Genomic DNA, 13,465 nt, shown 5'->3' with positions numbered 1-13,465 from the left:
TTGGCATACAGGACCTGTAATCTACCTTTCTTGTAGGATTTTTTATAACTTTTAGGATTAAAACTTGTATTGCCATTAACAGTTCCATTCTAATTCTGCAAGCAAAACTGGAAACATTATTGCAAGCAACTTGGAACATTTTATATTGTGTTAAACAGTGTGGAATTTATTTAGTCATTATAGTTTTGAATCATTCTGTACTACGTAACGCATTTTTAGTATTTATTGTTAAAATTGTTCATAACAATTATATAGAAATTAGAAGCATTGTTTTTCTATTGTGTTATTCAGATGTTTATCCTCTGTGGATTTTAAATTTTTTAATTTTTGATATAGTTTAGTCATTCTACAGACAAAATTATGCCCACTTAAATATGAATAATTTTAATCCATAAACTGAACAGCCTTAACAATTAATTGGTCATTCTTTTAACCAGTATTTAACCTATCTTTATCTTCCATACTGACTCAGTTTAAAACTCAGAACTTAAAGGCATCTGTGGATAATATGCACATGTAGAATTTATTCATAAACTGTATAAGTGTGCAAGCAATGAAACAGGTTAGATTTTTTATTTTTATTTTAGAATGTTCTCAGTATGGTGATTTGTCAATAAGTGTCATGTAATAACTGACAGTGCATTTATTGTATAGTAATGGAAGCGTTACAATTATCATGAACAAAATAATGACAACAGTGACTCAGATTATCATTAAGGGAGCCAAAATATCATGCAATATGTAGCAGAAATTGTTTTCATTGTTACTTTGCTCAGTTTTGCATCATAGATTGTAGATTGATGTACTGATCAAGGTAAAGGATAACAGGGGCAGAGAGGAGCTATGACACATAACCAAAAGTACTGCATCCCTGTAAGTGTTGTAATTGGCGAAGTTTACCTTTTGCTTGCTCTTCAGGAAAAATGTTGATTTCATTAATATTGTATTTCCTCCTAATAATGTCAGTTTCAGGGTGCAGTAGTAAATTGCTTTATTGATATTTTTTTTATTTGAGCTTTACTTATAAACATATACCACATACATATGATAAATGAGCCAATAATATTTGCTTGCGATCCTTTGATCTAAAGTGTCCAAATATATTGTAATTATAGTAGTTGCATTTTAAAGATTATACCGAGCAGGAGGTTTATCGTGTCCTCAAGTTCTGAAACTATAATACTTCCGTGACAGCATGGTGCTCAGGGACACGATAAATCTACTGCCCCGTGGCATAATGGTGTTTTGAAGTAAGTATTTCTAACTTGTATTTGCTCACACGTGTGTTCGTCTTGGAACATCAAATTATATTTTGAAATGATAACAATTAATGTGATATGTGCTAAATGTAGCATGTTGCAGTATAATGAGAGTATTAATTTATATTATTTTAGATATTGATTTCATAAGAATGATCTCCAGTAGAAGTAAACAAAATGTACATGTTATTTGCATTTTTTTGTCTTTTAATTTTTATGTAGCTCTCATTTGATTGATTCTGTTTTAGACAAAATAGCAGTGACTGTTTTGTTAGTTATGTACCATGAAATAAGATCACAAAGAATGCATGTACTTTTTTTTTCAAAGTGGACATAAAGACTTATGTGAAACATTAAATCAAATTAAAATAAAATTAAAGTGTCTAAGAATTTGCTGTTGTTTGAGTAGGATAGTATAAATGTTTTCTTATCAATAGATTAAGACATGAGTTTTCCGTAGCTACCAGTTTGAGGTTAGGTTAATATAAGAGAAAATTAAATATAAACAAAATCAGAGCCTGTGGAAATTTTCTATTTTCTGAATAATGTTTAGTGTGTGTTTTTTTTAATGAAGGTTGACACAGATTTTTTGTAATTTTCATTCCTATGTTATATTAATTTCAATGGTAACAGTGCAGTACACTGAAACAAAAATAGCCTGCAAAAGTGTAATGCAACTTCAAAACAGTAGATAATTAAATTTAGGATTTATACTCATTTTTCTAGCATTAATTGATACAAAGTACCTAATCCTGAAAGTGTTCTTTTAGATTACTTCGGGTACTTGCATCCACTGGTTATGGTAAAAGTAGGATTCTGAGGTGCAGGTTGATTGAATATGGTCTCATATGGTTTGTGTCACAAGGAAGATGAGATGAGACATATTAAAAACACTCTGAACTTAAGAATAGGAATGTTAATATAAATAACATTCTAAGTACTGTAGTCTTGTGCTTATTAAATTTTAATTTTGGTGTGAATCATTGCGTCCATTCTGTGTACTGGCAGTCATTATTATGCATGCTAACGTTTATTGAATTTTGCCTTTGTTTGTAAGATGATGGAGTATTGCAGGTCTTTTATATAATTAATAGTTATCTTATTATCCTGTTTATATGAATATTTTCTGTATGTCTGTTTACACATTCTTATCCAGGTGCCTGAAAAGTCTCGGCAGTTGTGCGGAACTGTTCAGGTGCTTAGAAAAGAAATATGTAAATTGGAACTGAAGTCAAATATTTGAAAGTTTACCTTGGCACCAGCTTCCATCCTGCATGGATAATTATCTTTCAGCCAATTTACATCCCAAGGAAGGAGGTATTTCAAAGTATTTCATTTAAGGGGCATACATAAATTCCAAGACCTAGTTGTATTTTGTATCTTGTACACATACTACAAGAGCTTTACACCACTGTTTCTCTATGTAATTACTCTCCAGTTCATGCATTTTTCCCATTGCTGTACAGGCTTCATAAACCCAGCTTCACAGAAGTTTCTCAAGACTTCTGCAGTTATTAGGACATGATGCTGGACTTCCTCATTATATTTGAACTTCTGATGCACCATCAACTTCTATAGTAGCTCAAAGAGGTTGATATATTTGGGAGTCAAGTCTGTCTCGAATATAGGAGGGTAATGTAGAAACTTTCCAGCCAATTTGAGTGCTTGCTGTTAACTTAGTATATTTCACTGGTTCCCAGTTCCAGATTTACAAAAAACTAGGCCCTGTACCTTCACAATACTTCCTAATGAGTATGAAGAATTTTGTTTATTATATTCAGTGGTTTTATAATAATTAGACATTTTAGTCATATTTTACATGTTTTATACAAAATATGCCTTGCATTTTGTTTTTAATTTTCAGCTATTAAGATGAAAACTTTTATGTGCCTAACAGGATCCGTATGTAACAATGTTGATTATGGTCTGTTGAGCTGTGACACACTGTATTCTTGTTGGTGGTTATCAGTGTTCCAAAATGTTAGTAAACACCTACGAAGCTACGCGATGTCACAACCCAGAAGACCAGAGTCTGCATCTTCATTGTTATATCGTTTATAGTAAATTTATTTTTTCTCTTCATTTATACAAAACTGCCATCAATGTTGCTGGACCAATGTTTTTAATGTGGTGGATAATCAAATTGATGGTGGACCTTCTTACTGTCTGATCAGACATGACACTTTATTTGAACTGATGATTTTCTTTGTGAAGTTTTTAAGTAAAAATTATTTGTGTGTTATGTTACATGTCTCTGTCTTACTTAGTTTTATAAGTTTTAATCAGCACTGTGTAATTTTTTTGTCTGTTGAAAGGTGTTATTGAAATATTAAGTTCAGGAAATGAATTTGTCTTAAGGAAATATGTTACACAAAATATCTGTAGTTAGAAAACATTAAAAGTACCAGTAATAATACAGATCGCCTAACACAAAAAATCTCCCAATTTAAGTTTTCACTGTTCAGAAATAGAGGCCTAGCCATGCAGTACTGCAGTTTGGCCCAATCCAAACTGACCGCTTTGATTTTGCAATATTTTATATATAACTATAAATTATATTTTTATATCAGTTAATATGTCTCATTATTAAGACTTGTTCCCTTATGAGAGCATATTATATCTACCTTGAATTGTGAATTCATCTCCTGTTACAGTTAATATTGTTCAAATTAAATGGACAAACTTTCTGAAGAAATGCTATACATCTGTGCAGGCTACAGAGCTGAGTACATGGCAGAGGCGAGTATCAGAGCTATCGGGTAGAATCTCAGAGTTAGAGGAAGCTCTTGCCAAGACTCAGAAAGAGCTGCTCAAGGCACAGGAAGCCAACGCAAAACTGCAGCGGGATCTGCGTGAGAACGTGGCGCAGAAGGAGGACCAGGTGGGCTATTCAACTTATTGTTTCTATGTTACATATTTTTTTTATATACTTTGAATAGGTGTGGAGTATAAAATGTGTAACTCTGATGCACACCTATTATTTCAAGTTCATCATCCTAGTAAAAATCAGATTTTGTAAACAACACTCATCCTTTTTGAAAACATAAAATCACAGTGATCCAAGTTAGATGGTCAGGAATGGCTCCAAACTGCTTACCATCTGTTGGCAAAACTCCATATCCTCATTTCTTTTGCAATACCAGAATCCAGAGACTTTGGGTAGCACCTTGTAGAGATATTGATTTTCAGTCTGTGTTACTGTTCTAATGTCAACGTAAGTTTTACTAATATTGTTATGCAGGAATAGTTACGTGTTACTTTACATATTTTTATTCTTCATAAAGTGGTTGTTTTGTGTCTTCCCCTCTCCCACTTTTTTAAATTACTCATTTATCCTAAGATAAAGCTTTTATTAGTGTTATCTCTTATAAAACGTTTTTGTGATTTTCATTAATAATTAAATATCCATTCTGTTATTGAAATTGTTTGAGGTTTGAAAAGTATTTAACCTTTGTTGTTGGCCTTCCGGATTGTAATGCCTTGTGGACTTGTAGGTAGATACCATATCATTTGGTACTGTGTTAAAAGCATCATTAAGCAAACCATAAGCAAACATATTAATTAACAATACTCCGCAAGGAGCCCCAAAATTTATTTAACATAAAAGTTTGCATAAAATATTTTCACCTGTAAATTAATTAGTTTTCAGTTAAATTAAGCTTACATTGTTCATACTAAATAATCCTCCAGAGAACCTTAGAAAGTGATTTGGAGACAGCTATAAGAAGGTTCAGAAGTTGGTTTATTAATTGCCAGAATGTCTCGGTATTAATAAATTCAAATTGAGAAATATCAAACAAGGGCTTTGTAATTCTAGTAATATTTGAACCTTATAAATTTGAAGTGCAACTGTCATGTTGAAGTGTTCGTGAATTTTGTATGAGTGTACAGGTTATGTTATGTTTACATTACAAGAATAAAATGTTTTTATATGACCTTCTTTCCTACTTTTATAATGACAATCTTCATTATTTATTGAGTATGTGTAGATATTTGTTTGTTTCTGTAGGAGGAACGTATTGCTACACTTGAGAAGAGGTACCTGAATGCCCAGCGTGAGTCAACGTCTCTTCATGATCTAAATGAGAAATTGGAGCAGGAACTCCAACACAAAGAGGCACAACTCAAGGTAGACACATGGATGTTCAACATTCTTTCACAAAACACTAGACTGAAATTCTGCTGGCTGTAACAAATACAATGATATTGTTGTCTTGCAAGTAAGAGTGAATTTATGGGAACATATCTTCCCAAGGAGAGGTACAAACAAACTTTAAGCTTCGGAAACACAAGTTTCAAACGATGCGGACTGCAGTGCTAAACTGACATGATTCTTGGGGTTCTGTAAAAGGTGGAGAATTTCTTGACCAGCTGCGCAGCAGTCAGCTCCATAAGAAGGACTGTACTCCATGGAGTTAGATGGATTTTTAAGTGTTGAATTCGGGTAGTTCCCATCATATCTATGGAGAGGATGCCAGATTAGAAGGGGAGGAGTACTTATGCTTGGAGAACCTGTAGTTGATTGACCTGTTAACAGCTGCAGGAGGAGAAGATCCGAGCAATCCAGGAGAAGCTAGAACTCTCTGAACAGAAGTTGGCTCAATTTGCTAAACTTCCAGAAATGGAGGAAGAGCTGAAGCAGAGGATGGAGGCCCTTACGCAGGTGAGGGTGCAGGTACGCTACAGTGATGTCACAAATCGGTGTCGTCTGTCTTTGTATTTCTCTCCCTGTAGAGCATGATCTAACAGACTTCAGAATTTTAAAATATTCTGTATAAGATTTGCCTCCGTCATCAGAGTGATGTTTGACCTCTGAAACGTTGGTAAACATCGACCAGACTACACAGCGCAACAACCCAGAAGACAGAACTCTTAAAATATTCTATCTTAATGCCTTCAGGTTCAATTTTGTACAAGCAAATTTGGAATGTATTCCAAAGCAAAACATTTTTACTGTGTCGTAAAAATTATAAAAGTATTGCTATTTCACAAGTCATTAAAATATTTCTTTGTTATTACTGTTTTTCTGAAACAGGAATTGTTTGTTACCAGAGTTGTGACACGCGTGCTTAGGTTTTGTACTCACAGTAACTTATGCAATGGTTAATTTCACTTATGCTATCGATATGCTCCATTATTCGTTCAGAATTTTTATTCCTCATATTGTTTGTTATATAATGGAAACTGTTATTCTAAGTAGATAGTTTTATAACTTTACAAAAATAACATTCTGTTAATATTTCTTGCATGAGTTAAATTTGTTGAGTTATTAAAGTTAATGTGACATTTTTGTGCATGGCATTAAAATTCATGTTGATGTTCTGAACATTAGTAGATTTTGTAAATAATTTGTTTTATCAGTTACATCTTAACAGTGTATGCTGGTTAAGCAAGTAAACATAAGGAAATATGCTTATTGGATTTTGGTGTGTTTGCTCTGTTATTTCCTCTAGATTCTAAGTTTATGAATGTTTACTTTTGATGCTGTCTGATAAATAGTGTGCAAAAGCTGGATGCCTTGTTTTTTGTTTGTTATGGTTCATTCCCCTGTGTGTTTAAGTTTTTCCATTGCTGAGTGGAGATCTAAATATGTTGTGTACAAGTACCAGGCGGTATTTCAATACAGAGTGAATTAAACTAATAATTTCTCAGCCTGGATGCAAAAGAGAGGTGTTGTCCTACTTGAAAATCTTGTTGAAATTTAGACTTGTTCTTTTTCATTTATATTAATTTGAAAATGAGAATGATATGCATAAGCACATAACTGAAGTAGGCTTGAAATTATACTTAAACTGCTATCTGCAGCTGACATTAAGTAAAGAAGATTATATGAATTGCATGCAGTAGTATTGATTACTGAACATTTCCTTTGTGTAGAGGAAGTTCTGTAGTTTATGTAACTTATCCTATGTTCTGTAAAGAACAATCATACTTTGTTTGGCTCCTGTGAATTCTGTACTTCCAAGTCTTTTGTAAGTTGCTAAGAGTTTGGGTGGACCTGTGATGTGACAGGCGCAAGAGCGACATGGCTCAGCTGAGGACCGCATCTTAAGGCTAGAAGCTCAGTTGGAAGAGAAGAATGCAGAATTGATGCGACTGAATCAGAGGCTCAAGATGAATGAGGAACACAACACAAGGCTGTCCTCCACTGTTGACAAACTGCTATCAGGTTAGGCACTCTTCACCACAAATCTTCCCCTTCATTGTAAATACATAAACTACTCATTTTATGAAATAGAAGTTTTCCTTGAAAGTTGTGACTTGAACAAAATTTGATATTAATTTTGCATAAGTTTGGTGATATTAACTAGAGCTTCAGTGACCTAAGATAATATGTCCATAAACAGGGTTTCTATAAAATAATGGGAGTATTTTGACTTCAAATGCTTATTGAATGTAATACAATAGAACATAAAACAAGTTGTGACTTGCTGATAACTGTATGAGAGGGGGGGGGGGGGGTGTAGGTCTGTTATAGTCTGCAGATGGTACAAGATATTACCGAAGCTGATCAACAGTCTCACTTTGAATTTGCTGTTTTATCAGAATAGAAATTGAACAAGATAACTATCTGAGCAGTCATGCTGATATATTTTGTGATGAGCAGCAGTGGTTTGTGGGACTTATCAAGTGCCATGCCATCTGCATACATGTTGATGTGAGTGAAAATATGGGGTTGTTAGTTTGTCACCAAGTGGGAAGTTAAAGATGATAAGTTCTTAGTGGATGCCTTTGACCCACAAAATGTCTTGGAAAACAGTGCCAGTTAGCCTTTTCTTCCTATACCTGAAATAAGTTGGTGTATTTCCTCTTTTTAGAATCCAATGAGAGGTTACAGGTCCATCTGAAAGAACGAATGCATGCATTAGAAGAAAAGAATGTGCTCACACAAGAACTTGAGAAAACACGGAAAGTTGCAGAGGATTTACAAGGGGAAAAGGTAAAAAAGTATTTAAATTTTTCTTTATAATATAATATGGCAGTTGTATATATAAATTCGTTTAAGAAATTACTAATTTTACATGTTTTGTATCTTTTCAGGGTGACATTGTCAAGGAGTTAGGCAAAGCAAGACTAGAAATTGACAATGTTAAAAGACAAATGTTGCAGCAAGAAATTGCCTTTAATATTCAACAGACTGATGCATTAACAAGGTTGGTCATTGCAATAGATGGCACAGATGTATAGGATTTAAAAAGAGGGCAGTTGCCTGAGTTTAAATTTAGAAAAATATTACAACAATTACTGTTGTCATTACTACTGTTCTTATGGTCATTATTATTATTTTTGTTATTATCATCATCATCATATGACTACCAGTGTTGCTGCTATTATTATTAGTTACTTTGTTATTGTTGTTAGTAATTTTTCTCAACACATCTTTGCATGTGTCCTGTATTAAATATAACAGAACAGAAAGTTTGATCAATACGGCTATATTTTAAGTGGAAAGTTATTTGAATGTTAATGAGTAGAACATTTTCAATTTATTGATGCATACTGTAGTCCTTGAACTGCAGCTGCTTTAATATCTTCTGGTTAACATAGATGTTCCATCTCATGTCAGAATGTCTTGATGCTATGCACTTATAAGGCTGAAAGCTATCTTAATTTTCCAGGAGCCTATCTCCAAGTGCCGTGGCTGATCCTAGCAGTTTTGTGCGGAGTTCAAGCCACACGAGTTTTGACACTCACTCTTTGCCACGTAGGCCACAAAAAGGCAGGGTGTCAGCCTTGGAGGATGATCCCACTAAGGTACAGTGTTACGTATGTAAGATTCAGTGAGTCTGAAGATTGCCGTCTTCTGGGTTGCGGACATCTACTGGATTACATGGCGCAACAACCCAGAAGACAGCAATCTTGTACAGTTACCATAAATGCCTCATTATGGAGTCACTAGCTATATAGCTTGTTAGAGAATAAGTTTTCCAGTATTGTACATAATGCTAGGTATTGATCTTTATTTTTACTATTTCTATAGTCCTTCATCACATGTTCTTTGCCATGACAGCAATTTTACCTCTGCTGTATACATATAAACTTTGAGTGTATAATGTTGGTTAATGTGCAAAGACATCTTTCAACTAGTTTTGTTACCAAACACTATTGCATGGGTAGGCAAAGTATGGTCTACAGGATGAATCTGGTCTACTAGACAAAGTTGACAACCTGTGAAGAAATATTAATTGACAGGAACAAATGCAGGAGGAATGTCGTGGATCTACCAACAATAAGGAGACTTGTTGGTATCAGGATAAGACAGGACTCTTATTCAGTCATAGCTTCAGCACCAGGTCAGATCTGGCTACAGATTTTTCTGTGGTCCTATCAGATTCTTCACCTTAGTCATAAGTTACACTGTAAAGAATCCACCCTCCCACATTGTGGTTTGGGACCCATAATGCTTTGAGCCTACCCATATTGTGAAGGGATTACAAAATGAGCAGTTGTCGGCAGTTATAACTTTACTATGTAACTGTTACTTTGGCTTATAAGTATGTGTGTGTGTGTGTGTGTAATGAATTAAACGTTAAATGTGAATTTTTCATCATTTGCTGCTAGTTGTTTTTCTGTGTTCTTTGGGAGATGTGTGTGAAATGAACACATATGTGGCTGGTAATATCTGTCTGTCAGTGTGATTCAACTTGAGAACCACTGGATCATCCTATCATCTGTTGCTGTATAGTCTAAGCTTCCGACAACATTGTTAAATATAATAAAAATAAATAAATAGAAAATGTGAGATGTTTGTAAAATGTTCTGTTAGGAGCTAGTTTCCCAGGTAACAAATTGTAATGGCATGTGATTTGAGTATTTCTTTTAAAGAATCTAAGTAGCTAAGTAACTAAAATTACCTTCAAGCTGGTTGTGTTCAGAGCACTACCATGTGTTGCAGATACATACGCTGGGGGAACAGGAGTGGGAGAAGATACAACAGGCACATGTTTTGGCAAATGTTCAGCAAGCATTTGATGTATCAAGTGATGCTGAAGTTGAGGACAATGACAGTATTTTTAGCGTGGCAGAAATTCTCTCACCGTCTGGTCACACTGATGCTCAGACCTTGGCCATGATGCTGCAGGAACAGCTGGATGCCATCAACAATGAAATCAGGTGAACAGAATGTTTTGTTTTAGACTGTCTTGTTTTAAGAGTCCTGATTGTTTAAAGACATTGCATACTCAGATAGTCAAAAAATGGTACTGCTTCTTGTTTACTTTGTATCCATTAGAACCATCAGGAGACTTTCAGGTTGTTATATGTTTGTTGTGTTATCTCTTAAGGATTTACCCACATTTTACATTTGAAACTTCTATTCTTGTACAATTTTCAGACTTCGGTTTGAAGTTGAAGGGAGAGCTTTTTCTCATTCCAGCTTGTGTGTAGCAAGCTTTGTATTCAGGGTCATTATAACCGTTTTCAGCCGAATTGGTGGCTGAAACGTGCACCAATTACGTGTACTGTGCCTTGGTAGGAAGTAGTGGAGGTAGGTGGAGGGGCAAGATAGCGAGGAAACAACATGGAGTGGTGCCAGATGTAGCATCACGGAACATTGGATTCCACAACACGGTTTTCTGAACAGACTGAGGTCTCCCTGCTTACCAACAGACCTTCATTGCACTGATTGGTCACTCACAAAGAGCAGAACTCGACTCAGCCGCCAGTTCCACTGAAAAATACTATAATCACATGATGCAAGTAGCTGGTACTAATCTGTGAGTTTGGTGAGGGGAAAGGAGCAAGGAGAGATAATTGCTTACCATGAGGCTTGAAAACATAAATTAATTAAAGCGCTTTTTTGCTTGTGGAAGTAAATGATAATGTGCCTGGACTTATATTTTCAGATGTGATGTTATTTACCACATTTGACAATGCAATGGCATGTAGTGAAGGCGAGGCTCGCAGATTGCCACAATTGTATGCCATTTGCCACATTATAACCCTTAACTTTGCTCAGTCTTTGGGCGTGTTTTGTGTTGTTTCAAAGTACTTACTTGCTAAACTTCTCCTTGTGGTGTTGCATTCTTATAAAGTTTATTTTTGTAACAGTGGCTTTATAATAATAAATGACTGTAGCATTGAAGAAAAAGATGCTCACTATATGTGAGAAAACTGAAGTCATTCAGAACAGGGAAAGGAATCCAATTGTGTTGCAAATTGATATGGTAAAGTGTCTTGAGCTGCTTCTGCCATTATTAAATAACATTTTGTTACAAAAAGCCTCTATACATAAAGAATAAAATGGGTGTGGGGCATATGTGAAAAACAGGAAAGTATAAAGAACTTGAAATTTGTTAATTTAGTGGTTCCAGCAAATGATAACAGAAACTGTTCCAATTAATAGAATTGTATACTGAAGTAGCTTTGAGGCTGAAAGAAGGGAATTTTAATCCTTCAAATGGGTAGCTGGACTGATTTAAGATATGTCAGAATATTTCTTGTAAGAATGTGTATAGTAAAAATGGTAGTGTCAACAAAAACACTGTATTTTAATGTTGATGGAACAAGATTTTTTGTTGTGGTTTATTTTATTCATTGACATTTTTTAACACTGGAGCAACATTCCATCTAAGCCATATATAAATGAAAACTTAGTTTTTACAAAAGCCACGCAAGACATGCAACACCAAAAGTGAATGTATGTTGTGGGTTTGATGTCTGATTTCTTCACCTACTTTTATAATTGTACTTGTAGGCAAGGCAAGATTAGATTCATTAAAATTCTTTGATTGACACTGTGATTTGTGTACATTTACATGCACATCTTTATCTCAGCCATGTATGTGGGTCCTTTTTCAACTAAATGTGCAGGATCTTACTTCATTTTACACATTTGTCAGGTTAATTCAGGAGGAAAAGCAAAGCACAGAAGCAAGGGCTGAGGAGCTGGAGTCTCGAGTTGGCAGTTTGGAGCACATGAACCTGCTGGTACGGGGTAGAAGCTTTGAACGGTCATCACCACCCCTCAGTGGCCGCTCCACTCCAAAGTCACATCTTTCTCCCCAGAGAGATTACCTTCATAAATATCACACTGTAAGTAGCTTTCTGCTAGTTCTTTCCCTTTCAGCTCCTGCTTTGATCTTACCCAAGTTGATATATTGTTTCACCTTCCAATATGCACTTACTGCACTTTCACTCTTCTCAGTGTTGGTAATGCTGGTGTGAATTGGTTGATTGAATGTGTTCTTATTAAAAATTCACCAGTGTGCCTTACTATATTTAAAATATATCATAGAGCAAGCATTACATAAGTATATTTACTAACATAAGAATCTAGAGTTCAACCATGCATCACAGCTTTATTGACAGAACAGAAAAATTTTCGCTTTCTGGAAAGAAATAGGTTGCATTTAGTTTATTATTTAAAATATAAAACTTCTTATTTGAAGTATAATATTTCTTGGCACTGTTTATTATTTATGTTATTTTCTCGTAGGGGTCTGCATGGGCCTAGGCTGTGCCTGGATCTGGTAACACTGATAATTTTTGGGTCTAGGCCAGCTTAAAATGATAGCAGTCAGATGTTAAATAGAACATTTTGAGCTTTTTTGGAATACTCTTTCTTCACAGATAAAAACTGTTCGTAGTTGTGCTCACCTTATGCTCATGACACATTAGGGTCCTGGAAACAAATCCCACTCACTTGATTTTCTAAGGAATTTTCATAGCTTTTTCCCTCCCAGGAATAGTTTGAGACATCTTATAAACTTGGTATCCAGTATCTTTGCAGTGTTCCTCAAACACCAGAATAACCTGAGATGTTCTTGAAGTGGTATTAAATAATTCAGTCACGGATTACTGGCATACATGCATTAAGAGAAACGGAGCAGATTGTAAATAGTTCACAATAAAAGGAAGTTGGTGTTAGATGGGGTGTGGGTAACATATTTGAAGATTAATTCAGGCTTAGGCCAAATGCTGCTCAGGCCATACGAGGTAAAATTCTAAAATTTTCACTTTAGGTAATAACACATTTGTTACACTATTCACCTCCTCTCTCTCTGTTTTATTTTATATTTTAAGAGCTGTGTAGAATAAGTTTTCAAACAGTGTTTGTGTTAAGTAGGATTTGAGTTTTTCACAGTGGTGAGTATTAGGATGGCTGTCTTCTGGGTTGTAGTGTCATGTAATCTGGTAGAAATGTACTGGCATTTCATAGGCGGCAAGTATACTTCTAAAAGTAAACTGCTTGACTAAATGGCACT

The 13,465-nt window shown here is 34.8% G+C and overlaps 1 protein-coding gene across 16 annotated transcripts in view; it reads left to right on the top strand.

The window, feature by feature from the left end:
- Liprin-alpha (PTPRF interacting protein alpha) overlaps positions 1–13,465 on the top strand; it is a 234,072-nt gene that overhangs the window by 187,697 nt on the left and 32,910 nt on the right. For 10 of the 16 annotated variants that reach the window (XM_087340500.1, XM_022080755.2, XM_022080778.2 and 7 more), the window contains 9 exons: positions 3,973–4,140; positions 5,269–5,388; positions 5,797–5,934; positions 7,272–7,428; positions 8,078–8,199; positions 8,301–8,413; positions 8,879–9,014; positions 10,156–10,373; positions 12,101–12,293. In XM_087340500.1, coding sequence (XP_087196626.1) covers positions 3,973–4,140; positions 5,269–5,388; positions 5,797–5,934; positions 7,272–7,428; positions 8,078–8,199; positions 8,301–8,413; positions 8,879–9,014; positions 10,156–10,373; positions 12,101–12,293 — 1,365 coding nt within the window. The remainder of the gene's footprint in view (positions 1–3,972; positions 4,141–5,268; positions 5,389–5,796; positions 5,935–7,271; positions 7,429–8,077; positions 8,200–8,300; positions 8,414–8,878; positions 9,015–10,155; positions 10,374–12,100; positions 12,294–13,465) is intronic. The other 6 variants (XM_087340501.1, XM_022080770.2, XM_022080721.2 and 3 more) reach the window with 2 other exon arrangements.

The sequence above is a fragment of the Zootermopsis nevadensis genome, unplaced genomic scaffold (genome assembly GCF_977971745.1).
Source record: "Zootermopsis nevadensis isolate Lab colony 2312 unplaced genomic scaffold, Znev_1.0 Znev_ptg000061l, whole genome shotgun sequence".
NCBI classification, from domain to species: domain Eukaryota; kingdom Metazoa; phylum Arthropoda; class Insecta; order Blattodea; family Termopsidae; genus Zootermopsis; species Zootermopsis nevadensis.
Note: the sequence above shows the minus strand (reverse complement) of the source record. Positions and strands in the feature narration are given on the sequence as shown.